This window comes from Dermacentor silvarum, chromosome 6, assembly GCF_013339745.2.
Source record: "Dermacentor silvarum isolate Dsil-2018 chromosome 6, BIME_Dsil_1.4, whole genome shotgun sequence".
Taxonomy (NCBI): domain Eukaryota; kingdom Metazoa; phylum Arthropoda; class Arachnida; order Ixodida; family Ixodidae; genus Dermacentor; species Dermacentor silvarum.
Genome location: NC_051159.1, coordinates 187,930,563 through 187,955,312, shown reverse-complemented (window position 1 = coordinate 187,955,312; position 24,750 = coordinate 187,930,563). Strand labels below are relative to the sequence as shown.

The window sequence follows — 24,750 nt, the reverse complement described above, 5'->3', positions numbered from 1 at the left end:
AGCGATAGACCGCATGAACCTTCGCTCACTGCTGCTGCCGCACTTGCTCATGCCAGCGTTTTGACAGCGGTTGTCTGCGGTGATCGAGTGTGATCAATTCATGTTGGCTTGCACGCGCTGACAGCATGCTCGTTAATTCAGTTAGTAAGCAAATGTGTCCTAGTTTATACAGCCGATAAAACTACTATCCTTGCTCCATATAGCTCTCTACTAATTTGCTATCACAATTGATACTTCGTCTGTTGGGCGAAACTGCGACTTTTTTCTTTCTTCCTCAATCAACACGCGATTGTTGGTGTGCACGGTTTGGCTAGTTTGGCTGCTTTGACACGTGTAGCAGGCAACCGGCTTTATTTGTGACTGATATAAGAACGCAAATGTTCAGCTAGAAGCAACAAAGGCAGCAGATATTTTCCAGCAAGGACAAGCAAAAAGTATGAATTAACCAAATTGACACAATGGCACAGTTTGAATTAGGCAGCTTTAAAATACATTGAAAACATAGCGGGCCAACCAAAAATTTGAAATTTGTTTGAATTATCGGAGTTTGAATTATCGCGAGTCTACTGTATAGAAGAATAAAAATGGGTTGGAGTGCATATGACAGGCACTCCAACCCATTTTTATTGTTCTGTACAGTAGACTGTTTTCCACTTTCATTGAAAAGAAAAGTGTACAGTCATTGGATTCTACCAGTGCTAATATATATGGTGCCAAAACTTAGAGGCTAACGAAGAAACTCAAGAACAGGTTAAGGACCGCACAAAGAGCAATGGCACGAAAAATATTAGGCCTAACATTAAGATACAGGAAGAGAGCAGTGTGGATCTGAAAGCAAACGGGTATAGCCGATATTCTAGTTGACATTAAGAGAAAAAAATGGAGCTGGGCAGGGCATGTAATACATAGGGGAGATAACCGGTGAACCATTAGAGTTACAGAATGGGTGCCAAAGGAAGGGAAGCACAGTTGAGGATGGCAGAATATTAGTTGAGGCGATAAAATTATGAAATTTGCTGGTGTAAGTTGGAATCAGCTAGCGCAAGACAGGGGTAATAAGAGGTCGCACGAAGGCGCTGACATCACTGGCCCACCGCCAGTCGGTGCTGTGATTTTGGTCTCAATTTCTTTGCCTCGATATATTGCGAAATGAAAAGACCTACACAGCTGCCCTCAAGTTTCTCATTAGGGAGTATCGTAATTGTCGGACATTTTTTAAAATCTGCTGATGCAAGTGAAGTCACTGCATATGCAAAATATTATCAGAAGTTTAAAAGTACCTGCAAGAAACAATTTATAAAAGCTTACCCTATTGCAAAGCTGCAACAAATACTGCTTATTTAGTTCAAGTACAGCTCTTCTAGGAAATACCACCAATTACCACCAACACAGAGAACATGACCCACCTGAATATCTGGCACGCAGTTGTGCCTCTGCCATGGTGGCACCTCACTCCCCTCTATGCTGCCATGGCGCACAGCGACAGTGGAATTGAGCTGGACCATCTCCTTGTCATGCTGGTCGCCCTCACTGCCACTGCTGGCCAACAGGCTCAGGCTCTGGGTGATGGGGTTCTTCTTGATGCCCCGGAACGACCACACCTGGTTGTGCTTAGGCTGGGATCGCAGTGGTGCCGCACGCCCCTTGCCTCTTGAAGCCGCACTCTCCTCTGCAATGACTTGCCGACTAAATGGCTGACTGCTTATCAATAGGCTGCCTGCTCTTTGCATGAGCAAGCAGGCCGAGGTTGTATTTGGAGCAATTGTGTTTTGCATGCCGTTTTCCTCTAAAAGAGTAATTGTTTTTTGAGTTGGATACAATGAGCAATAGAGATTTGAGCACATTCTGCCAAATGAACCAATCTAGCAGCACTGTAGAACATGATCTATTGTCAAGTTAAAGGCACCATACAGCAACTGTATATTTCATCAGAGACACCGAATTGCTTGAGCATGATGATTACAGTGAATTTAATGGCACCATCAATCTAATTACATAAAGTGCACCACACATTTCACCTCAGAATTTCTAAACCGCTTGAAACAGCAATGAAAAACAAAGATTGCCATAGCAGTGATGCCAGTTCCTAGTTCTCTTTCGTGTCATTCTCACCATCAGATACTTCAGAGCCGGACTCCAAGGTCGTTGGTTCACTGCTGGCTCTCGAGCTCGACGCCTGAATCCCCAAGGTATTGGGCCGGCCTACAGGTCTGCAAAACAGACAAGCAGGGTGCGTGCAATATCAATATAATCTATTGTCAAGCTAATGGCAACATAAAGCACCATCAGAAACCATCAATGGCACCAGAAGAGTGGCAGTTCTGGCATCATGCAACAGGTATTTTCCATTAACAGCATCCTGCAGCATAGGAAATGAGAAACTGTAGACAAAAAAAATATATATAATTTTTTTATCTTCAGTAGAATCAAGTCACAATTAGATGGCGCACTTCATTTTGTGTCTCGTTCCACGTAGCATTTGCCTTGTTTTCCAGCGTAGCGCAACTGACTGAGATATGCAATATGAAAGACAGGATACACCAGTGTGTCGTAACTTGGGAGTCCCTACATGATCATTCACATGAATACCCCCCCCAAATGAACACAGGCCGTAACAAGCCTATTCTAGTACAGTCTAGCATGTCCAACGACATAGCCAAATTGTGAGCGAGGCTCTGGTGATGTTTGTTATACTAGTATGGCCTACAAACTATACATTGCTGCATTAGATCGGCTTAACAGGCTGCTATCGCTCAAAATCAAGGTGAACAAAGAGGTGCTGAACAAGTGTCCTAGCAAATGATTTTCTCTCCGAAATGTGCACATGAGGTCCGAGAGATTTCTGGATGCCATTGGAGACGCTACCTCTCAAATTTTATTCTAGTGGGCATGAATACAGCCTTCTACACTGCGCTCATTACATGATATTGTCACGTGCCTTGTGAGAGAACGGGCGACGCGACGTTTATTGAGGGTAGCGGCTCCTGAAAAGCACGGCGCTGGGGGCTGGCTATCGAGCGGGCGGAGAAGCACGCGCACTTCTTTCTTCTTGTCCGTGCGTGCCTCTTAGCACTGTACCCACTACTCCAGGTGGCATTTCCCCCCTTCCTCGGAAAGAGCATCAGCTCGATGCTCAAAAAGCAATGTTAGAAAAGGAGGGGGAAACAGCATGGGCAAGGCAGGTGCTCGTGCAAAGGACACAATCACAGCTAGAGGAAAAACAAAAGCACAACAGCGGGGAAGCGCGACGGGTACAGTCTCAAGAAACAGAGAGGTTGCTAACAGTAGCGTAAGTAGAAAGATGAATAAAAAATAATAATCACGAACGCGCAACATGGTTTCGTGCGCACAACGTGAACTACGTCAGGGCGAGGTTGTTGTCTACGCCGTGTTTGCGCCGCACTGTCTAGAACGACTTCGTAGTACACGTCACTAGTGCGGCGCAGCACTTTGTATGGGCCAAAATACCGGCTAATCAACTTTTCACAAAGGCCACGGCGGCGAACAGGGGTCCACACCCACACTTGGTCTCCGGGACTGTAGCGCACTTGCCGGTGACGGATGTTATAGCGCCGTGCATCTGCATGTTGCTGCTCACCGATGTGCAGCCGCGCGAGCTGGCGGGCTTCCTCAGCACGCTCAGCAAATTCTTCGGCGTCAGTCGTTAGGTGCTCGGTGTCGTGACACGGAAGCATAGCGTCCAGCATCGTCTGTACTTCGCGGCCGTAAACGAGGCGAAATGGTGCGAACCGCGTCATCTCTTGTACGGCGGTATTATACACGAAGGTCACGTAAGGCAAGACGCGATCCCATGTTTTGTGCTGGACGTCGATGTACATAGAGATCATATCTGTGATGGTCTTGTTTAATCGCTCCGTAAGTCCATTGGACTGCGGATGGTAAGCAGTCGTCTTTTGATGCCTGGTGTTGCTCAATTGAAAAATTTCGTCCATGAGCTGTGCCGTGAACGCCGTTCCTCTGTCTGTGATTACAGTGGATGGGGCACCATGACGCAATACAATGTGGCACATGAAGAACTGTGCTACCTCAGAAGCCGTGGCTTGTGGGAGCGCCTCCGTCTCGGCATAGCGGGTTAAATAGTCAGTGGCGACGATCACCCACTTGTTGCCGTCGGTTGACAGGGGAAAAGGCCCAAGGATGTCCAAGCCGACTTGGTCGAATGGCTTATGAGGTGGTTCGATGGGTTGCAATAACCCGGCGGGCTTCAGGGGTGGTGACTTTCGTCGCTGACATTCACGGCAGCCTTTAACATACTGTTTTACGCTTGCCGCAAGCCCGGGCCAGTAATACATCTCGCGCACTCTAGCAAGCGTTTGTGAGGAGCCGAGGTGGCCAGATGTAGGCTCGTCGTGGCAAGCGAAAAGAATATCGTCCCGCAAGTCTTTGGGAACTACTAGAAGGTAGGCTCGGTCATTCGGGCGGGAGTTCTTCTTGTAGAGCAGATTGTCTCGTAGACAGAAAGACGTCAAGACGCGACGTAGATGGCGTGGTATGGATGTGTGACGGCCCTCGAAGTGGTCGATGAGAGGTCGAATTTCAGCGTTATCACGCTGCCATTTGACCAAGTCCGACGTAGTAAGGGCGCCCAGGAAGCCGTCGTCGTCCTTTGGCTGTCGACTGACAGATTCGGCGGGAGCACGCGACAACGTGTCGGCGTCTTCGTGCTTGCGGCCAGACTCATAAACTATAGTGACGTCAAATTCCTGTAGCCGCAAGCTCCATCGTGCCAGTCGGCCTGAAGGGTCGCGTATGTTCGCCAACCAACATAGAGCATGGTGGTCTGTCACCACTTTAAAGGCACGGCTGTAGAGATAAGGGCGAAACTTCGTGATCGCCCAGACGACCGCGAGACACTCTTTTTCTGTGGTAGAGTAGTTCGCCTCGGCACGGGACAGCGAGCGGCTAGCATAAGCTATTACTCTTTCAAGGCCGTCTTGACGTTGGACGAGTACTGCGCCAAGGCCGATGTTACTGGCGTCAGTATGCACCTCGGTGTCAGCCTCTTCGTCAAAATCAGCCAGGACGGGTGCTGGCTGACTGCATGCGTTATCGTAGTTCAGCGAAGGCCACCTGTTGCTCATGCGTCCAGGCAAATGGCGTGTCATCCCTGGTTAGGCGAGTCAGGGGTTCCGCAATCTTCAAAAAGTTGTCGATGAAGCGGCGATAATACGCACACAAGCCCAGGAAGCGTCGGACAGCCTTCTTGTCGGCAGGAGGAGGAAAAACTGCTACAGCGGCAAGTTTGTCGGGATTGGGTCGAACTCCTTTGGCGCTGACGACGTGTCCGAGAAACTTGAGCTCTTCATAACCGAAGTGACACTTTTCTGGTTTAAGCGTGAGATTAGCCGATCGGAGTGCTTCTAGCACATGCCGCAGGCGATGAAGATGTTGCTCAAATGTTTCAGAAAAGACAACTACGTCGTCAAGATACACAAGGCAAGTCTGCCACTTCTGTCCAGCGAGGACAGTATCCATCATTCGCTGGAAGGTTGCTGGGGCAGAACACAAACCGAAAGGGAGCACTCGAAATTCGTAAAGGCCGTCGGGAGTCACAAAGGCAGTTTTCTCGCGGTCTCGTTCGTTGACCTCGATCTGCCAGTATCCACTTTTCAAATCGAGTGACGAAAAGTACTGGGCACGCCGCAGTCTATCTAACGAGTCATCGATACGCGGCAGTGGGTACACGTCCTTTTTAGTTACGTTGTTGAGCTTCCGGTAGTCGACGCAAAAGTGTAGCGTTCCGTCTTTCTTTTTCACAAGAACGACCGGGGACGACCATGAGCTGTTAGAAGGTTCGATCACGCCGTCTTCAAGCATCTCTTGTACTTGCGTACGAATCGCTTCACGTTCCTTTGCCGACACGCGGTAGGGCTGCTGGCGTATCGGGCGTGCGTCGTCGCATGTGATGATCCTGTGCCTTGTAACTGAAGTCTGGCGTACCTTAGACGAGCTTGCGAAGCATGCCCTGAAATCAAGCAAGAGCTCATGCAGTGCCGCCTGTTTGTCTTCAGATAACTCTGAATTAATGTCGACGTTGCCCAGTGACTTGTCAGCCATCCTCACTGGTTCAGGGGTAAAACATTCAGCAACGTGCTCTATTTCCTCGGCAAACGCTATCGAAGTACCGCGGAACAGGTGTCGATGCTCGTTACTGAAGTTGGTGACAAGCAACTGAGAACTGCCATCACTAAGCTGTAGCGCACTTCTAGCAGCACAAACACCTTGCATCAGTAGATGCGATAAGTTACTTTCAGCGACCACTTCACCTTCGCGCATTCCACCGCACATCACTTCGACTAGGACGCTAGTTCGCGGAGGAAGCGTAACACATTCGTTGGAGACACGAAGGGCGTCGTCTCGACGCTTGTGGTCGTACCCGTCGAGTGCTCGGTCTGCTGAGAAGGTGACTACACCTCCCCGTAGGTCAATAACAGCGCCGTATTCTTGGAGAAAATCAACGCCGATAATGACGTCACGGGAGCATAGCGTAGGACAAGGCAGCTCGCCACGAATGTCGATCCTCGAATCCGAACTCTTGTCGTGCAGGTACCCAGTGGAGTAACGACGTGACCACCAGCTGTACGAATCTGCGAGCCATTCCAAGGGGTAATTACTTTCTTCAGCAACTTCGCCAGCTTCCTGCTTAAGATGGAATAGTCCGCACCGGTATCTACTAATGCGTTAACCGCGTAACCGTCGATCACCACCGGTATGTCGAGCGAAAGCTGGTCATTCCGTTCATCTGCAGTTGACGTCAGATCAGTGTCCTCGCTCGTTCGCGTCGATCGGAGGTCTTCAGCGTGTCGACTATCAGCGGCCTCGCCCCCAAAGGTCGCTGTGGTTAGTTTTCCCGGCGAGGACTTGGTGATCGTGTGCCGGAATATCGCTGGGGCGGTGGTGAAAATCGACGTGGTGACGGCGAGCGTGACTGTCGCCCGGTAGACGGTGGCATGCGTTGTTGAGCAAGGTAATCTTCTATCTCCCGAGGTCGTTGGCCAAGTCGGGGTGGCGGTGAGTAGGTGGAAAAGCCCCGCAACCCGAGACGTCGGTATGGGCACTGGCGGCACAAATGATCTGCCTCACCGCAGTGGAAGCACAGAGGCCGACGGTCCGGTGTGCGCTAAACATCCGACTTCCGAGGGGTCATGCGTCGATCGTCGGCGTAATATACCGGTTGCTCCTGCGGAACCACAGCGGGAGGAGTGGCGGAGGGAAACGCTGGAGGCGCGCGTCGTTCTGCGATGTATGGTACCGGTTGTGCAGATGAAAGCGTAACCGGATGAGCCGCGTGAACTAACAGCGGGGTTGGTGCAGGGAGTCTCAGGGCTTCCGCGTAGGTCGCACGGCGGTGTTCAGTAGGTGCAGGCGCGGTGTAAGGCAGAGGACAGGTCGACCGGAGCGCTTGGTGAATTTCATCTTTGACGACACTCTCAATAGAGCTCACCGCCACTTGTGACGTGCCGAAAGCCTTCTGTATTTCTTCGCGCACGACAGTGCGGATTAGTTCGCGAAGGTGGTCATCGTTGCTTCGGGTGGCCGTGAAAATATCGGTGGTGGATGTCACGTTCACTTGCCGCTCATAGAAATTCGATCGTTGCTGCAGCATCTTCTGCCATACTTACAGCTTCAGATAAAAATTCGGCGACAGTCTTCGGAGGGCTCCGCACAAGACCAGCGAAGAGCTGCTCTTTCACTCCTCGCATCAGGTGACGCAACTTCTTGTCCTCGGCCATTCCCGAGTCTGCTCGTCTGAAGAGGCGCGTCATATCTTCGATGAACGTGGTAACACTTTCGTTGGGAAGCTGAACGCGGACCTGGATTGCTCGTTCGGCTCGTTCGCGGCGATCAGCACTGGCGTAGGCGTCTAGTAGCTGACGGCGGAACTCAGGCCACGACGTCAGTTGCTGTTCACGGTTTTGGAACCGTGTGAGCGCGCCGTCTTCCAGGCAAAAGTAGACACTTCAAAATTTATTTGTGTCGTCCCATTCATTGTATTCAGCCACGCGCTCGAAGTCGGCCATCCAGTCTTCGACGGCCTTGCCATGGAACGACTTTGGAACCCGTGGATTTTGAAGCGTGTACCGGTTCGTCACTGCAGGCGCCTTCCATACCGGTTGATATGGTCTGAAGCACTGCGGGGTCTTCAGGAGGCAGTCCCCGGATCCTGCGGCTGGCCCGGTGGACTGGCGTATCGATTGGCACGGGGGTAGTGGTTCCACTGCCAGAAGGGGTCTGCGACATGGGTGAGGAATACCCCGCACCTCCACCACTTTGTCACGTGCCTTGTGAGAGAACTGGGCGACCCGACGTTTATTGAGGGTAGCGGCTCCTGAAAAGCACGGCGCTGGGGGCTGGCTATCGAGCGGGCGGAGAAGCACTGCGCACTTCTTTCTTCTTGTCCGTGCCTGCCTCTTAGCACTGTACCCACTGCTCCTGGTGGCAATATTAAACTTGCCTGCCAGCAGATGGGTACATGATATGATGCCACATGGGGTCTAGAGATAGTAGTACTGATCAGGGGGTCTTACACAAAGCCACTCATCAGTATTTTTTTACTTGAGAAGAGTGGTGCCACAACTCGTTTACTTATGCCCTTTTTTAAGCCTACTACACTGAAATATGGCACAAGAATATGTCCAACAAATGTGCAACAAACATGAATTGTGAGGCCTAATGCAGCAGCATAGCGCAGAACTGAGCAAGTTGGAGCGAGTGCCAAAATGTTACGATGCTCTGTTCCCAGAAGACTGTCTTCTGTGTCATGATGTCATGACACATACATCTCCTGGGAAAAGAAACTGAAACTGGCTGTAGAAAAGCTGTTATAGTAAATTATTCAGGCCACCCTGAGGCTCGCTAGTACTTCTAGTGTTTAGATGCCCAGGACCCCAATTTAACATGAGAAATTAATAGTAGAAAATATTGTGTTAGTACTCACTCAATTATGTTTTCTGTGCCAGTAACATTTACAGTGATGTGTCGTGCTCTGTAACATTACAACTGTGCAGGCCATAGGATTAGTGCAACTTGGCACAGATGAACCGAGTACTGAAAATCTCAACTACAATGCATGCAGAGTGGGTGCAACTGCCACTTTTTTGGCAGCATGCAATTGCAATTACTTTCGATTGACAATTTTTACAGCATCCCCCAGCATAGGAATGAAAAACCGTAAGCAAAAAAATCCTGTTATACACTAAAGTCTGTAGCAGAATCAGTTGTGATGAAGCCAATTTGGCAGTTATCAGAACCTTTAATGAAGCAAAGTATATAAGCTCATAATGCTTAAAAGTTAAGATTACACATAAAGCTGCGGCTGCTTATCTCACCTGCCAAAAGACCTTGGGGCTTCAACTGCCACCAGGTTTTTCCCAGATATCTTTGTGACCAAGCTGGGACTGTACACATCAAATTCTTGTTCACCTGGTTTCAAGTATTTCTGAAATGCATAAGATAGGTTTCAGAGCTTGCATGTGACATTCCCACAACGTACTTGGGAGCAGCCATTCAAAAGACAGTGCCATTCCTCATTCCTCGTGCATGTATAGATTCACAGCAAGTACACCTTACACGCTCACTCACATTTGGGTCATTCCACGCCAAATGTCACAGGCACTGGGCTCAACTCTCTGTGATTTCATTCCACCCGCCGTGGTAGTAGTTAGGCTGCTAAGGCTGAAAGCGCGAGATCAAATCCCAGCTGCCGCAGCCCCATTTCGATGGGGGTGAAATGCTAAAATCCCCCACGTATCGTGCAGTGGGTGCACGTTAAAGAATTCCAGGTGGTAAAAAATAATCTCGAGTCCCCCACTACGGCATACCTCATAATCATAATCATATGGTGGTTCTGGCATGTAAAACCCCAGAATTTATTAATTTTCTGAATCTATTAAAAAAAAAACTGTGGCCAATCGTTTTGGTGCACTATTTGACCTGGTAGACTATTTTTGCAAGAAAAAATTTTTTCAGTCTCTTAAAATGATTTGAATGTTGCCATGGAACCTAGGTTGCGAAAAAACACCAGCAAAAATACAATACTACACGGAGCGCCTTAAAAAGCTGGTTGCTAGAATAGGGGGGGTATTCTGTAGGAGTCCACCTAGTGGACTATCCATTTCGGCTGTTGCTGATTGGCTACGGCTGTACGAGCGAGAAGGAGACTGGCTGGGGGCCCCTGTCTCCTTCTCACTCGTGCAGCTCCAGCCAATCGGCAGCAGCCGAAATGGACAGTCCACTAGGTGGACTCTTACAGAGTAACCCCCCCCCAGGAATAGCACTTTCTTATTCCCTCCCAATGATGGGCGCTACTTTGCCTCACACAGTGCTTTGTGGTGAAGCAATACTGCGATTCTGCACCAATCTCAACTATCTTTAGAAAGTCTACAAGACTTATGGACACAATACAACTACATCACGTGGCTGGATAGCTGGCAGTAAGATGTGTCAAAAAGTATTGAAGTTGATGGGCGAGTAGTTTCGAAGTGAAAGAGGCACAAAAATTGCAAAATGTGTGAAATGCCTCATGTTCAGGCACATATAGATTGGGGATGCGATCTAAGTAAAAATGCTTGCTTGCATTCATTTGAAAGGGTGCAGAAAAGAGACTTATTTCTGAAAGTTTGACTGCAGTACTTTTAGATGCGAGAGCATCTTATGCTCGGGGCAGTGTCCGTTCTGCGGCGTCCGCACCCATACTGCGTATACGCAACTCTCCCTCATTCTCCTCTCCTACGCAGGTGTGCGCTCTCCTCCTCCCCTCTCCACCACAGGTGCGGCGCAGCAAATCATTGCATATAACTCTCTCTCACTCTCTGTCTAAGGGTACGCCGGTAGACGGTGCAAGTGTCGTGGCGCAGAATAAAGCGCGCGTTTGCTGAGCTTCCGTCATTCTCTCTCTGTGCAACGATGTGCGAAACACCATGAACAACGTCAACGTCGGCCCTAGTTGCAGCGGCAGCGCCACCGCCACGGAGCAGAGGAAGGCTTTGGAAGCCGAACATAAACATCAGCGTCGGCAAGCGGACCCCAAACTTCGGGCCAGGGATGCCGAACGTAAACATCAACGTCGGCAGGAAACTTCTACGGAAGCAACACGGGCTCGGCACGCCGAAGTGGCACGTCAGCGTTATCAAGCCGACCCCGAACTCAGAAAGTCAAAGCGCAACGGCAGCGTCGAGCGGCAGCTCCCGATCCCGAAGCGACGAGACAACGCGAGTCTGCGGCCAGAGCAGCAACACGTTCGAGGCCATTACAACGCCCGGGCTTCGACGGTGCTGATGCGCGGTTCAAGTGCGACTTCCTCGATCGGAGCTGCAACGTGTGCGACCGGCTTTGGTTCGACAACAACCTGAGCAAGGTCGGGAGCGTCCAGAACGAACGTCAGCGTAACACGGCCGTCGGCGTGCTTCGACGCTAGTTCAGCAACTAACAATATAATACATTCTCAATACATTCTCAATACATTCTCTCACTCTAACTTTCATTGGGTTGTGTTGCCAAGTGAAACGAAACGGAAACTCGATGCACAACCCCCGCGATGCTTTCGCATCCCACCATGGTTGCCCGTAGGGTGAGATGATGTATTCTTTATTATAGATGAGAAAAAAGTCTTCATGTTGAGCGTCCACCACGTCCCTGGGCACCGGCCTGTAAGTATGCTTCACTGTGCCGCGCACTTCTCTAGGGCAACGGAAAGATGCGGCGTCAGCAAAGGTGCCAAAATTCTATCCTGCTTTGTGTTTTCACATTTTGACACGCATTCGCAGATTTTCCATGGTGCCACCTGTCATGCCGTTAGTGCGTCAGAGCTGAATGCATCTTTTTTCAGCGGAGGTGAACTTTGCTACAGTGATCGCCTCACTGACCGAGCGCACAGGATCCACGGGTCACCTTTCCGCCACATATATTGGCAGCACGTAACATAAACACTGCAAATGATGAGTATACTGCTGTCTTGTCATATTTTACATGGAGTGCCTGTGCTCTTATACTGACAACAGGCGTGTCAGTAGAACTGAAGTGGAAGCGATAAATATCTAGGAGGACGATGCCGCCTGACAATTACTGAGCTGACGGCAATGCATGTAGCGGGGATGGCGAGAGAGCCCGTGGGGTTTACTCTTTGACTGCGTACATTTAAAGAAGGCTCTAGCTTGGAACGGACGCGAGGGTACGATAGTATTGCTTCTCTTAGCGTGGCTGACATGATGGAAAAAAGATGTCGTAGGGGACATGCCGATGCTTCTACATGTGAAGCTTGTACCTCTGAAGGTAAGCATCAAGAAGTTTAAAGGACTTTTATTTCTTGGTTCACGAATGAACTAGTAAGGTATATCTTATACCTTCGTCTTCAAGGTATGTGCTTGATTTTTCGATGAGCCCATGTGCTTGCATTGTAGTGCACGTAAAAGAACCCCAGGAGGTCAAAATTAATCCGGAGCCCTCCACTACGGCGTGCCTCATAATCAGAACTGGTTTTGGCACGTAAAACCCCCGAAAGAAGAAGAACTAGCAAGCAAAATGAAGTTGTCTTCCATTACGCTTCTGCTCAAGTTTCTATATATATATATACGTCATGGTGAGATGTAAAAAAAATGTACGTTTTTTTTTTTATTTGTGGATCTGTTCACTACACCTTTTAGTGAAAATTCTGTATGCCAAAACACCTGCGCAAGCAATATTTGCAGAGCTAGTGTAACTTTGATGGCGCAGTATATATCTGTCTAAGAACATGGCAGCAGGCAGTTGCTCTGTACATTTATGTCTCATTTCCTGCATTTGAGGAAGTTGAATGCCTGCATGTTCACTTGACCCTGTAGACTGCCACAAGACAACACGGTCAAAACAAGAGCAGACATTTAACGTGAAAGATCTCAGCAAAAGTGATCGTCGTCTCGTGTAACTGCGGTGTAAACGTGCCCAAGACATCTCTACTGTATGCTACCATCACTATACCATGTTCATGAAATGGTTAACAACTCACATGACGTCGAAGTCGTGCTCTAACATGTTCCTCGTGCATGTGAAAAATATGCGTGGGACATGGCATCAATACCACAACATTGGTTGACCCCAATCTACGCCTGGCGAGAGGTTGTGCCAGAAGCGCAAGCGCATGTGCTACATTACGACGAAAGTCACAAGCTCTGAAGGTGCTTTCCCGGAAAGTGGAGCTCGCTCTGATCCGAGTGAGGCGGAAATAGTGGATGAAGACGTAAATGAGACGCTGGCCGTCATAGGGGTGAGTCCTATAAAGAAAGCATGGAAAAAAGCCTAGACGGACCACAGGTGTTTCAAGGGGCAAAGACCATATGTCGGCAATGGCAGTAAAAAGTGAAACCTCTGGAAAGTACCAAAACGGGGCACACAACCTAATTTCTACTGTGTTTGTTGTACCTACACCAATGCAGGAATGTGTCAGTAAAATAGCAGCTTGTAGTACTAATTGGCAGCCTTAGATGCCCTTCCGAAACCTTGTGCCAACCAGCCACACTATTTACAAGTTGCCAGCAATGTGAAAACACTACGCAGCATACGATCTTGCCACTCGCGCGGGCACCGCATCTTTCTGTTGCCCAAGAGTAGCGCATGGCACAGTGAAGAGGACTTACGGGCCAGCACCCAGGGATGAGGTGGACACTCAAAATAACTTTTTCCTCACCTACAATTGCCGCGCGACTGGCCGCTCGAGACCCTTTGCGTGTATTCGTGGGCTTCTTCCACGCTTGGAAAAACACTTTTATGTAGCCTGTATTGAGCAACAGAAAGCTGTATCGCGAGTTTTTCATGTTGCTCTACAGTTTTCTCATTGACACTTTTCAAATTATAATATTTGAGAAGTTGATTAATTAATTGAACTAATTTAATTGGGCAGAATGCAAAAAATAATCAGAGTATCTCCAAGCGACGACGAAACAACATTACCTTGGGTTCTGTCCAGCTATGTGGCATTTGCATACTTTTAAATCTTGGTGCACGATAGTTGAGACGGAGACTCCGTATATGTGCCGGAACATGAGGCATTTCGCACATTTTGCAATGTTTGTGCCTATTCCACTTTGAAGCTGCTCACCCATCAACTTCAATATTTTTATGACACATTTGCTACCAACTACCCAGCCACGTGATGCAGTTGTATTGTGTCTGTAAAACTTGTAGAATTTTGTAAAGATAGTCCAAATTGGCGCAGAGTTGCAGTAGTGCTTCACCATAGAGCACATTGTGAGACAAAGTAAAAGCTGCCAATGAGAGAAGTAAGAAAGCGCAATTCCTTTTCTAGCAACCAGCAGCTTTTTAAGGCGCTCCATGAAGTATTGTATTTTTGCGAGTGTTTTTTGCAACCTAGGTTTCGCCCACCATGGCAACATTCAAATCGCTGTAAGAGAAAAAAAAAATTCTTGAAAATATAGTTTACTAAGGCAAAGAGTGCACCAAAATGATTGACCACAATTTTTTGGAATATAATCCTGACTGGGTCGAGTGCAATGTCTGGGACTTCTTGGCGTGGAATGACCCATTTACATTCACGACTATTGTCCCCACCCATCTGGCAGCTTAAGATGAGTGCAATGATCAAGAGGGTAATGCGTAGTGAGGAGCCCTGACAGCTCGCTAAAGTTTGTTTGAACCATGTAGAAAGAAACACCCACGAAGGCAAACAGTGCCCACTTGTGCAGTCAGGTATCATCGCAACAACAGCTTGACAACACCACAACCATCTCACTGCTATCCCATCACTAAGGCTGCCATAACAACTAAACATGCCAGTGTACCGCACCACCAGATGCCGCCTGTGCGACACTGTCTTGTCACCTGTGCACACAGTACATGTACGGTGTTAAGCTGCACCCAGCAAAGACAGCATGACTGTGCAAATTAAATGTCCCGAATTTAATCATATATGCCACGGTTAAAAGAAAAAGACTCAAAGCAGAACAGCAAGTCCTAATGCTGCCAAACAAGCATAAAAAATATCAACCAAGTAATGCAACTGGGCATCTTAAAGAGTACTTAAGAGTTGTTCCTTTGCAATGTTAACAAGAAAAACATTGCCATTGAGATAACTTGTTTATTAAGTCATGATCGGTCTACTTATTCAAGTGACAGCATGCGAAAAATTATTTTCATTCCCTATAGTTCTACTAAAGAGGCTTTTACAAATGCTTACACAATCACTGGTGTTAGACAAGCAATAATTATGGGATAGAAACTGTTGTGCCATAAACACACCTTGGCGTCCTTTAAGTGCAGAGCCAGCTGAAGAATGTAGGTGACATTTCGACCTGCTGGATACTTCATCAAGTAGCTCAGGCACTTCGCATAATCCGAGTTCAGCACTGGAATGGAACAGACGTACTGCCAGTTACTTGTGAGGCAGGTGAGTGCTGGTGTGCCTGTGCTTCAGGCACACCAGCACTGTGAGTATGCATACCCAGCAAACCACAAATATCCATTGAACGTACCACAAAAGACCAAATATCCAAGACATTTATACGACGTTTAGTTTACATCTATAGTATGTTCGACTAGCACGTGGCAGTCAAGGGTCATCCAAAAGACATCGAATGTATTTGTGATATGGACATTTATTGCACATTCAAAGCTTTCGCACATCGAACGTACATTGTGCGTTGTAAGTAAATGCACACACTATGCGCAGAAATACAAGCAAGTTGTCTCTGGGAAGCTAGGAGAGCAAAAGTCGCGCTGTTGCCTGTTACAGCCCTGTAGCGGGGCATTAACTTTGTTTTTTGACATCATCATCACTGTGCATGTTCGAAATCCTACGATCCAGAGGGAAAATGTGTGCCTGAATTGCGAAATATTCATCTGTTCATTCTGAAAAGATTCAACTGTAGTATTAAAGCCCAGAATTTCAGTTATGACCGCATTTATTTTGCAATTTATCATGACCTCTGCACGCACTGCTGGGGATCTAGTAACGTTGCTGCTGGTCACCGCGTGCAAAAGCCAATACTTTCGGCATTTTTTCTCTATGCTTTCGGTCTCGGTTACGTCATTTTTTTTCTCATACAAAGACGCTTTATTTTTCAGTTACGTCTATTGGTACACTGTTGAAAATACGTAATATTTAACTTGCTGATGTATTACGACAGTTTATAAAGAAAAAAAGAAGCTTGAACTCGCAATAGCTTTGACTTCGCATCGCCACTGATATCAATTCAGCAACACGCGCCTCAATGCAAGTGCGCAGCAAGGTTCTGCGCGCGAGCAGCGTCTGCTTTATTAGTGTCTTTTCGACTTTTGTGCGGATGACCATGGCCCAAGTATGTATATAGTAGGCAGAACTGTACAGTTGCATACTGAAATTTAGAGCTGTGCTTCTGACTGCTATATGTGGTACGTTTGTTCGCCTTGTGGAGCGCTTATAGAAATGTTCCGAGGGCAACATTTTGATGGTTCATTTTCGCACATGTTTGTATCACTTAGTTTCCGGCGCTCTTCTTCAAGTGTCAGAGATATTTCTCTGGCAGCATTATGTTATTGGCACTTTCGTGGTGTGAGAAGCTACCTGAGCAAGGGACGTATTCTGAAACGTTCCACTTCGGCGATACTTCGTTTTTCGCCTTCAGATGTGCGCCGATTGGCTGGTTGAGCAAAATTGAATGACGTCGGGCGCAACCAGCCAATCAGCTTATCCAATTTTGCTAAAACAGCCAATCAGCGCAGGCCTGAAGGCGAAAAGCGAAATATCGCCGAAGTAGAATGTTTTTGAATACGTCCCCAAGCTGCCTATCACGATAAACATTCCATCTCGGGAATCTGCTTGTGTGGAATTTCTTTTACCATATACATATTTTAAATATAGCTAGAAAGTGCTGGCTTTCTATCTTGAATCCGGTGGCCCCAGAAGCAGGTGCTGGCAAGCAGGCCATGCACTTTTGGTCATTAATTAGTATGTGATATTACCTCCTACTAATCAGTTTTATTCTTTTTAATTATAATTGTGGCACTGTGCCTACTAGTCATTTTCTCAGCCTTGACACCCTTTTCTCGGTACTTTTGTTTTAGTGAAGTTTAATTTTCAAGATTTTTTTTTTTAGATCCACGTTTAACCTGTTTGTATACAGCTAAAACTTGTAATGAATATTTTCATACATGTGCCTGGCGAGGGGCTGATCATTTTTGTAATAAAGCTTTGAGTTGTATAAATAAAAAGTAACATTGGTATGACATTGTGAGTTTCACTGGTGTGCTTTACCTAGTGCTTACTGAACTCACTATTTTTCATTTATCCATTGCAGGATTTGTAATAATGCATAATGATCAAAATGCATATTTACGATTTTGTTAGCACAGTTTTCGTGTTTTGATGAGTGCTAGAACTATATTATTACGATAGCATCGAAAGATGTTGAAGAGACGAGCCGCTGCGCGAAAGACGATGAAGTGTGTCTGTGCTCTCGGTGCGAGCGATTGTGGGCCTGGCTGTCTGGCTTCAGTGTAAATAGCCTGTAAACAGCCTCTTTCGTCTGCGTTCTTCCACACGTAACATTCTGGTGGAGGTGCTGGGTAAAAGTGGAGGAGAGCCAGTGAAAGGGTATTATCTCTAGCGAAGGGATAGGGCCCGACCGAATACCCCTCACTCTCTTTCTAGATCCGCCAGTGCAACACGAACATATTGTTACGTCGACGGCTATCCTGTCACTGCACTGATCGATACAGGGGCCCATATTTCCATTATGAATGCTGCCTTCCGACGACGACTCAGAAAGCTCCTCACCCAGCGTCGGCACGCGTCGTCCGTGTCGCGGATGGCGGTACTGTCCCTATCGTCGGCATGTGTACGGCACGTGTCCGCATCGCCGGCTGCCACACTCCTGTCCTCTTCACCGTGCTTGCTCATTGCCCCCACGACCTAATTCTCGTACTTGATTTTCTTTCTGCACATTCTGCTCTTATTGACTGCTCTGCCAGTACCCTTCGCCTTGAGTTGCCGATTCTAGCAGAACCTCCTGATGAACCCCAGTGCCGCTTACGCCCCAAAGGCTTTATTCGCCTTCCACCAAAGTCAATATTGAACTATATTGAACTGTTGAACCCCACCTGTTCCTGATGGCGAGTACCTCGTCACTCCTCTGCCCGACATTCCACTACAGTATGACGTCACCGTGCCTCACAGTATTCTTACTATTACTAATAACTGCACTCGCATGCCTATCTTCAACTTTGGATTGGCAAAACAAATTCTCCCGCAAGGTATTTGCCTTGCCAACGTTGACTGCCTCGGCGACGATCAAGTGGCAGCTTTATCGACCGATGGTTCTTCCGAGCTTGGCGTGCCCCTCGCGCCAGCCTCGGGCGCCGATCCCAACATAAAGAAAATGGTTGCGGCGGACCTGTCCTGTACTCAGGCTGAAGACCTTTCCAAAGTGTTATCGGCCTACAGAGATATTTTCGACTTCGACGATTGCCCTTTAGGCCAGACGCTCACGGTCAAGCATCAGATTCCTACTGGCGATGCTACGCCTATTCACCGACGACCATATCGCGTTTCTGCGTCGGAACGCCGAGTAATTCAAAATGAAGTGACCAAAATGCTAGATAAAGACATCATTGAGCCTTCTTCGAGTCCCTGGGCATCACCTGTGGTGTTGGTTAAGAAGAAGGACGGCACGTGGCGCTTCTGTGTAGACTACCGCCATTTGAACAAAATTACTAAGAAGGACGTCTACCCGCTCCCACGAATCGACGACGCCCTTGACTGCCTTCACGGTTCCAGCTATTTCTCTTCTATTGATCTTCGCTCTGGATACTGGCAGATTGCTGTCAACGACATGGACAGAGAAAAAACCGCGTTCGTAACACCTGATGGCCTATACCAATTTATAGTAATGCCGTTTGGGTTATGCAATGCCCCAGCCACCTTTGAGCGTATGATGGACTCCTTGCTCCAAGGTTTTAAATGGTCCACGTGTCTCTGTTACCTCGACGACGTCATCGTCTTCTCGCCAACGTTCGACTCTCACCTTGAGCGTCTAACAGCTATACTTGATGTATTTCGAAAGGCGAAGCTGCAACTCAACTCGTCCAAATGTCGTTTTGGCCGCCGCCAAATTACTGTTCTGGGCCATCTCGTCAACGCTTCCGGAGTGCAGCCTGATCCCGACAAAACTCGCGCCATCCGAGACTTTCCGGTTCCGAAGACAGCCGCAGACATTCGCAGGTTTGTTGGGCTATGCTCGTACTTTTGTCGTTTTGTTCAGGATTTCGCGGCAATTGCTAGACCCCTCACTAATCTTCTGAAGAAAGGCGTACAATTTTCGTGGGGTACTTCAGAAGCCACCGCCTTCTCTCGTCTCGTCACTCTTCTCACCTCACCACCCACTCTCGCCCACTTCGACCCTGATGCCCCTACAGAATGCACTGCTGCTCTGATGCCCCTACATGTCGCTACACTTAGCACTGCTGTATGGAGGAGCGCGAACGTAAGCGCAGCAAACGTCATGACTCTGATCCTACACTTTGAGAACGAGACGCGGCAGCCCAACGGCAACACCGTGAAGCTAACCCTGAGCTACGAGCACGAGAAGCAGCAGCACGCCTGGAAACGGCAGCAGGACCTCGAAGCGAAAGCTCGAGCAGCAGCCGTAATCGTCCAAGGAGCTTCTCTCCATCATCAGCATTCACTTCGTGGATTGGCTGCTAATTTTTTTACTGTTCCCACACGGCTCTTGTGTTTGCTGTTGTGTCACAAGAAAATCAATCATCGGTTAGGTGAAGTGGTTCCGATGCATGTGGCTAATATGTGCTGAAATACACTGGGGGTGGTTATAATTTGGGCCTGTTGGTAAGGCCATTTCTAAAAGGGGGATTGTAGTGCCGGTACATGGGGAAGAAAGAATAACTGAGACAGACCACTAAAATCTCGACTAGCACTCTGTGTTGACTAATCTTTCTTCTTCCTCATGTAGCTGTACTGCAATAATCCTCTCAGAGAGGGTGTGATAAACGTTGTTGAAGAGTTTCTCCGCTCTGCTCTCCTTTAACATCTTCTGATAGATCCCATGCTAAAGCCTGGTACGAACAATATTTAGCACACAAATGACTTCTGGCTAATCATTGCTGGCATTCTGGGCAGGAACTGTGCATGAAATAGTGCAACATGTGGTAAGGCTGGTGCAAAGCACCTTTCCAGAAAAGTCCTTTGAGGTGTGAAGGTATAGCTGGATGCCCGTGAACTTATAACTGAAGCAAAGATGTTTATCTGTGCTAAATACACATGCCAGCATCAGCTGGCATGCAATTTCACTTGATAAGTTATAGCATGTGTTGTACAATATCAAGCATTCTCTTTGTTGTGGAACGTTCGCTTACACGAACCAGATGCAAACAATTAGAGGTGAATTATGCCAGAACACAAGCATTTGGCAGTTGAAAAACGGCAGCTGCTGTTGGTGGGAGTGGTTTAGAGGAAAAGATTCTAAATCGAAATTTCTGTTTAAAATGAGTGCGGAGAGCCTAATTGTTGTTTCCTTTTTTTTTTTTTTAGCATGCATAACCCTATTAATTGGCCCCTCTACTCTCAGTTGCAATGATAAACTGAGACTGTCATGTCATGGCCATGAAATGGCCTGTTTAAAAACTTGGCAATGTTCACAGAGCTTTTTCACTACAGTATAACACAAATTCACTCATCTGTTCTAGAATTCAATTTTTATACATTTTTATCTTCTGGGAGAGATTAAACAAGGATGCTGAGGAAACTCACATGGCTTTCTAATGCAAATGAGCATGGCCACAAATATGTAATCAACCAGGTTAAAGGCCAAGCTGTCAGCGAAAATGGCATCCCACAGTATGAGCAGTTCAGGCAGGATGAATTCACGTCCGAAAAGCAGTCGAAGCCAACGTCTGCAATGCGACCACAAAAAGAAAGTCAAAGCGAATCACACCAAAATTTAACCTGCATAAATTCCAAACCTCAGAAATTAACGCACATTCCAAACACATGGAGTGGGATCTCCATGTTTTCCAGGTGTGTGTAGATGGCAAAGTCATGTGCCTTGAGCATGGACTGGTTGATCCTGCAGAGCTTCACACCCAGGCCATTGTGCAAACCAAGCGTGCTGGTCTTGGTGAATGGCATGAAGCTGAACTGGTCAATCTGGTAGAAAGAAAAGAGTCAAATGCTGATGCTGGATTGACAAGGAAAGGAGCACAGAAGGTGCACATCTGTGAAAAAGGGTCAAGGCTTTAAGCATCAAGGAAAAGACAATCAAGTTGATTTCAGCAAGGCGTTTAATTGTATATATCGTAAAATTTTGCCATGGAAATTATCACAGAATGGCGTTAGAGTTACTTCATTAACATTATTCGAGTCTTATACCTTACAGATCAGAAACGATCAGTTTGCATAAAACATGAGACGTCATGTTTTCTTCCTTTACTAAATGGCGGGCCACAAGAGAGCGTATTAGGTCCTATGCTTTTAACCTCTACGTCAACGACATTACTAATAACGATACAACTGTAAAACTTATCATATAAACCAATGACGCTACTGTTCTTATTTCTGGTCTGAATTCACAGAAATTATGGAAGAATGTAACGATCTACTCACTAAGCTACCTAAATGGTTAATCATTAATTGCCTAAAATAAATAACAAGAAACTAAAGTAATGCTATTTCATGCAAAAAATAAAGCTCTTACTAGTAGTCAAACTTAAGTGTGGTGGTAAAGAACTGCAAATTGGTGATGAACATAAAATATTAGGCGTTACTTTTTCTTCGCACCTTACATGCGATAAACATATTCAAAATACATATCTGCAAAAAACTGTCTGCAGCTATCACAGGTGTTTTGTCTCGATGCCAGTGTCTTCCACCCAAAGCAAAACTTAACATTTATTATGCCTTATTTTCTTCCTACTTAAATTACTGTAGCTTAGCTTAGGCAACTACAGGAAAGACGAATATTATGAAAATCCCTTCTTTGCAAAAGAAGAGGATTCGGCACATTGACAACATGGGTTTTCTGCAGACAATGCGTCTGCAGAAAACCCATAAAGCATAAAATTATTTAAAGCATAAAATTATTAAAATGATATATTTCTACACTTTTTGCTTTCTAAATTCTTTTTACTTCTCAAATAGTGCCTTCAACAATTTCCTAGTGTCTACTGCATCTTTGACACCAAAATTAATTTCTGCCAATATAAGAAATAGCGATACGTGGTATGTTCCTTGGTTTTGTAATAAATATAGCCTACAGTCATTACAACATAATCTACCATACATTTTAAATAAATATCAAGGTATATATATTTTCTTATCCAAGGAACTTCAAATGAAAAAAAAAATTTAATTATGGGGTTTTACATGCCAAAACCACGACCTGATTATGAGGCACGCCATAGTGGGGGGCTCCGGAATAATTTGGACCACCCGGGGTTCTTTAACATGTACCTAAATCTAAGTAAACTGGTGTTTTCGCATTTCGCCCCTATCAAAATGCGGCCACCGTGGCCGGGATTCGATCCCGCAACCTCGTGCTTAGCAGCCCAACACCTATAACACCCGCCGGGGTGGCTCAGTCAGCTAAGGCGTTGCGCTGCTGAGCACGAGGTCGCGGGATCGAATCCCGGCCCCGGCAGGCCGCATTTCGATAGAGGCGAAATGCACAAACGCCCGTGTGCTTGCGTTGTAGTGCTCGTTAAAGAACCCCAGGTGCTCAAAATTAATCCGGGGCCCTCCACTACGGCGTGCCTCATATTCAGAACTGGTTTTGGTATGTAAAACCCCAGAAAGAAAAAAAAAAAAAAAAAAGAACCATAGCCACTAAGCAACCACGGCGGGTAAGGAACTTCAAATGCATTTTGTAAACATGTGATCACCGATTGTTTATCGTTTATCATAGCCTATTGTGTTACCTTTTTGCAGTAGCGCACCCAGGATCTCTGCCAGGGGGGGGTTGACAGTTTGCCAATACCATTAAACAGCACTAATTTCCATTTCTTCACGGGAAATTGTCAAAAAAAATTCGCTTTTTGCGAGTGTGCAGACGATTGCGCGTCTTACATCTTAGTTGCAGTACTCAAATGCGTAAGGAAAGAAGAGGTTAAACAAAAGGGGGGGTTAAGTCAGCCTCATGGGGGGGTTACAACCCCCGAATCCCGCCTCGTCGGTGCGCCACTGCCTTTTTGTAATCCTTACACAAATATATTTATTTCTTCTGATGTATCAAATATGTCTTTTCTTAGTCTCTATATTACTTTCGTTCTTGTTTTTGTGCATTATGTAAGTAATTCGTTTATTTTGAATGTCTAACATGCTACTATTTTTTGATGCAAACAATATGTATGCCCTGTAACGGACCATCGGCCCAGTCAAGCTGTTTTTCTAACAGGTTTTAGCCTATGGTAACCACCAGAACTCTTGTATTCCTGGAAATAAATCTGTATTGTAAGTAGGAGAATCACACCAGCAGGAATGACTGTAACTGGAGGGAAGTGAAGTTGGCACAAAAGGTTGCATGGCAGCACTGAATGTAATGTCAAAGCTTTTCTCAGACTCGCGAACACTGATTGCTTCTTGTTGGCGATGAGACAAAGGATTGCTGCAAGTTTCTGACTTGCTTGGTTTTTTTTGACGGGCACACAACCACTAAGTTTACTTGTGCGTGCTCGCATACACAGTTCCATTACACTATGGACGTGTCTGCCGGTTGTTTTTGTGCAAGTGACTCGAGCAGTGATTTCTTTGATGCGGACTACTGCCTGTTAAACATTAGAGGAATAGGACGATGACGGGGACTAGCGCGTTCAGTGCAAGCAGTGCATTCGTGTTCATGCGTTTCTTGACTGATTTTAACGGCCAGTATGGATATGTTGCTACTGTTCTGTGGTCAATAAACTCCCCTTTCGCTGCCCTTCTAGTGCGAAGACTCCTTTGTTTCACATTTTCTGGTGCCAAGACCTGAGACCTGGGACTCTGTGATTCAAATGACCCAACTACGAAAAGACTTCGCAAGCAATGAAAATGGAGTGGATCAACGGTAAGTGAGCGACTCTAACGAGCTTTGCACATGCGACTCCAAAACGAGACAAGCCAACTCATAGAATTGAGTCTGTTCAGCGCTCCGGTGCTTTGAGTGTTGCATGACAGACTGAAGAACTATGACGGACTACAGGTGCTCAATGAACAAATGGAGGGATACCTCACGAACGAGCAAGCATCCAAAGACATCTTGGTTGCGGATTATGAAGACAACGTGGCAGCAACGTCGTCCCTTCTCTGTTACTACATAGAACAGCTTCAGTCTCAACCGACTGTGGACCGAGGCCTGCTGACGCCCAACGACACCTCAGCTTCAGCGACGACCTCAGGACATTGTGCCCTCGGTGATACCTCAAGACCTTGTCGGTGCTTCTAGACTTCTGAAGCTCGACTTGGTTCACTTTAACGGAACAGTGGCAGCCTTTCTGGGACATGCTCAAGCATGCCGTCCACGAAAATGCCAATTTAACGAACATCGACTGCTTCCACTACTTGAAAAGCCTTTTGGCTGGACCAACGGCCAAAGCGATCGAGGGAATTCAAGTGGCAAACGCATCGCATGCAGATGCCATCGAATTCTAATAAACTGTTTTGACACCATGAGGATTATCGTAGCAGAAGTACTTGGAGAATCTTGGAATGCTCAAGGCCGGTCAGGTTTTCTACTTACGTGACTCCTATGAGGAATCTCCTGGATACCGTACACATGA

General features: G+C 46.9%; 1 protein-coding gene across 5 annotated transcripts in view; it reads right to left on the bottom strand.

Annotated features, from left to right (window-relative positions):
* LOC119456546 (TBC1 domain family member 5-like) overlaps window positions 1-24,750 on the bottom strand; it is a 103,698-nt gene that overhangs the window by 17,726 nt on the left and 61,222 nt on the right. For all 5 annotated transcript variants that reach the window (XM_049669962.1, XM_049669965.1, XM_037718378.2 and 2 more), the window contains 6 exons: window positions 20,982-21,148; window positions 20,753-20,895; window positions 15,250-15,356; window positions 9,351-9,460; window positions 2,113-2,210; window positions 1,407-1,669 (listed from right to left, as the gene is read on the bottom strand). In XM_049669962.1, coding sequence (XP_049525919.1) covers window positions 1,407-1,669; window positions 2,113-2,210; window positions 9,351-9,460; window positions 15,250-15,356; window positions 20,753-20,895; window positions 20,982-21,148 — 888 coding nt within the window. The remainder of the gene's footprint in view (window positions 1-1,406; window positions 1,670-2,112; window positions 2,211-9,350; window positions 9,461-15,249; window positions 15,357-20,752; window positions 20,896-20,981; window positions 21,149-24,750) is intronic.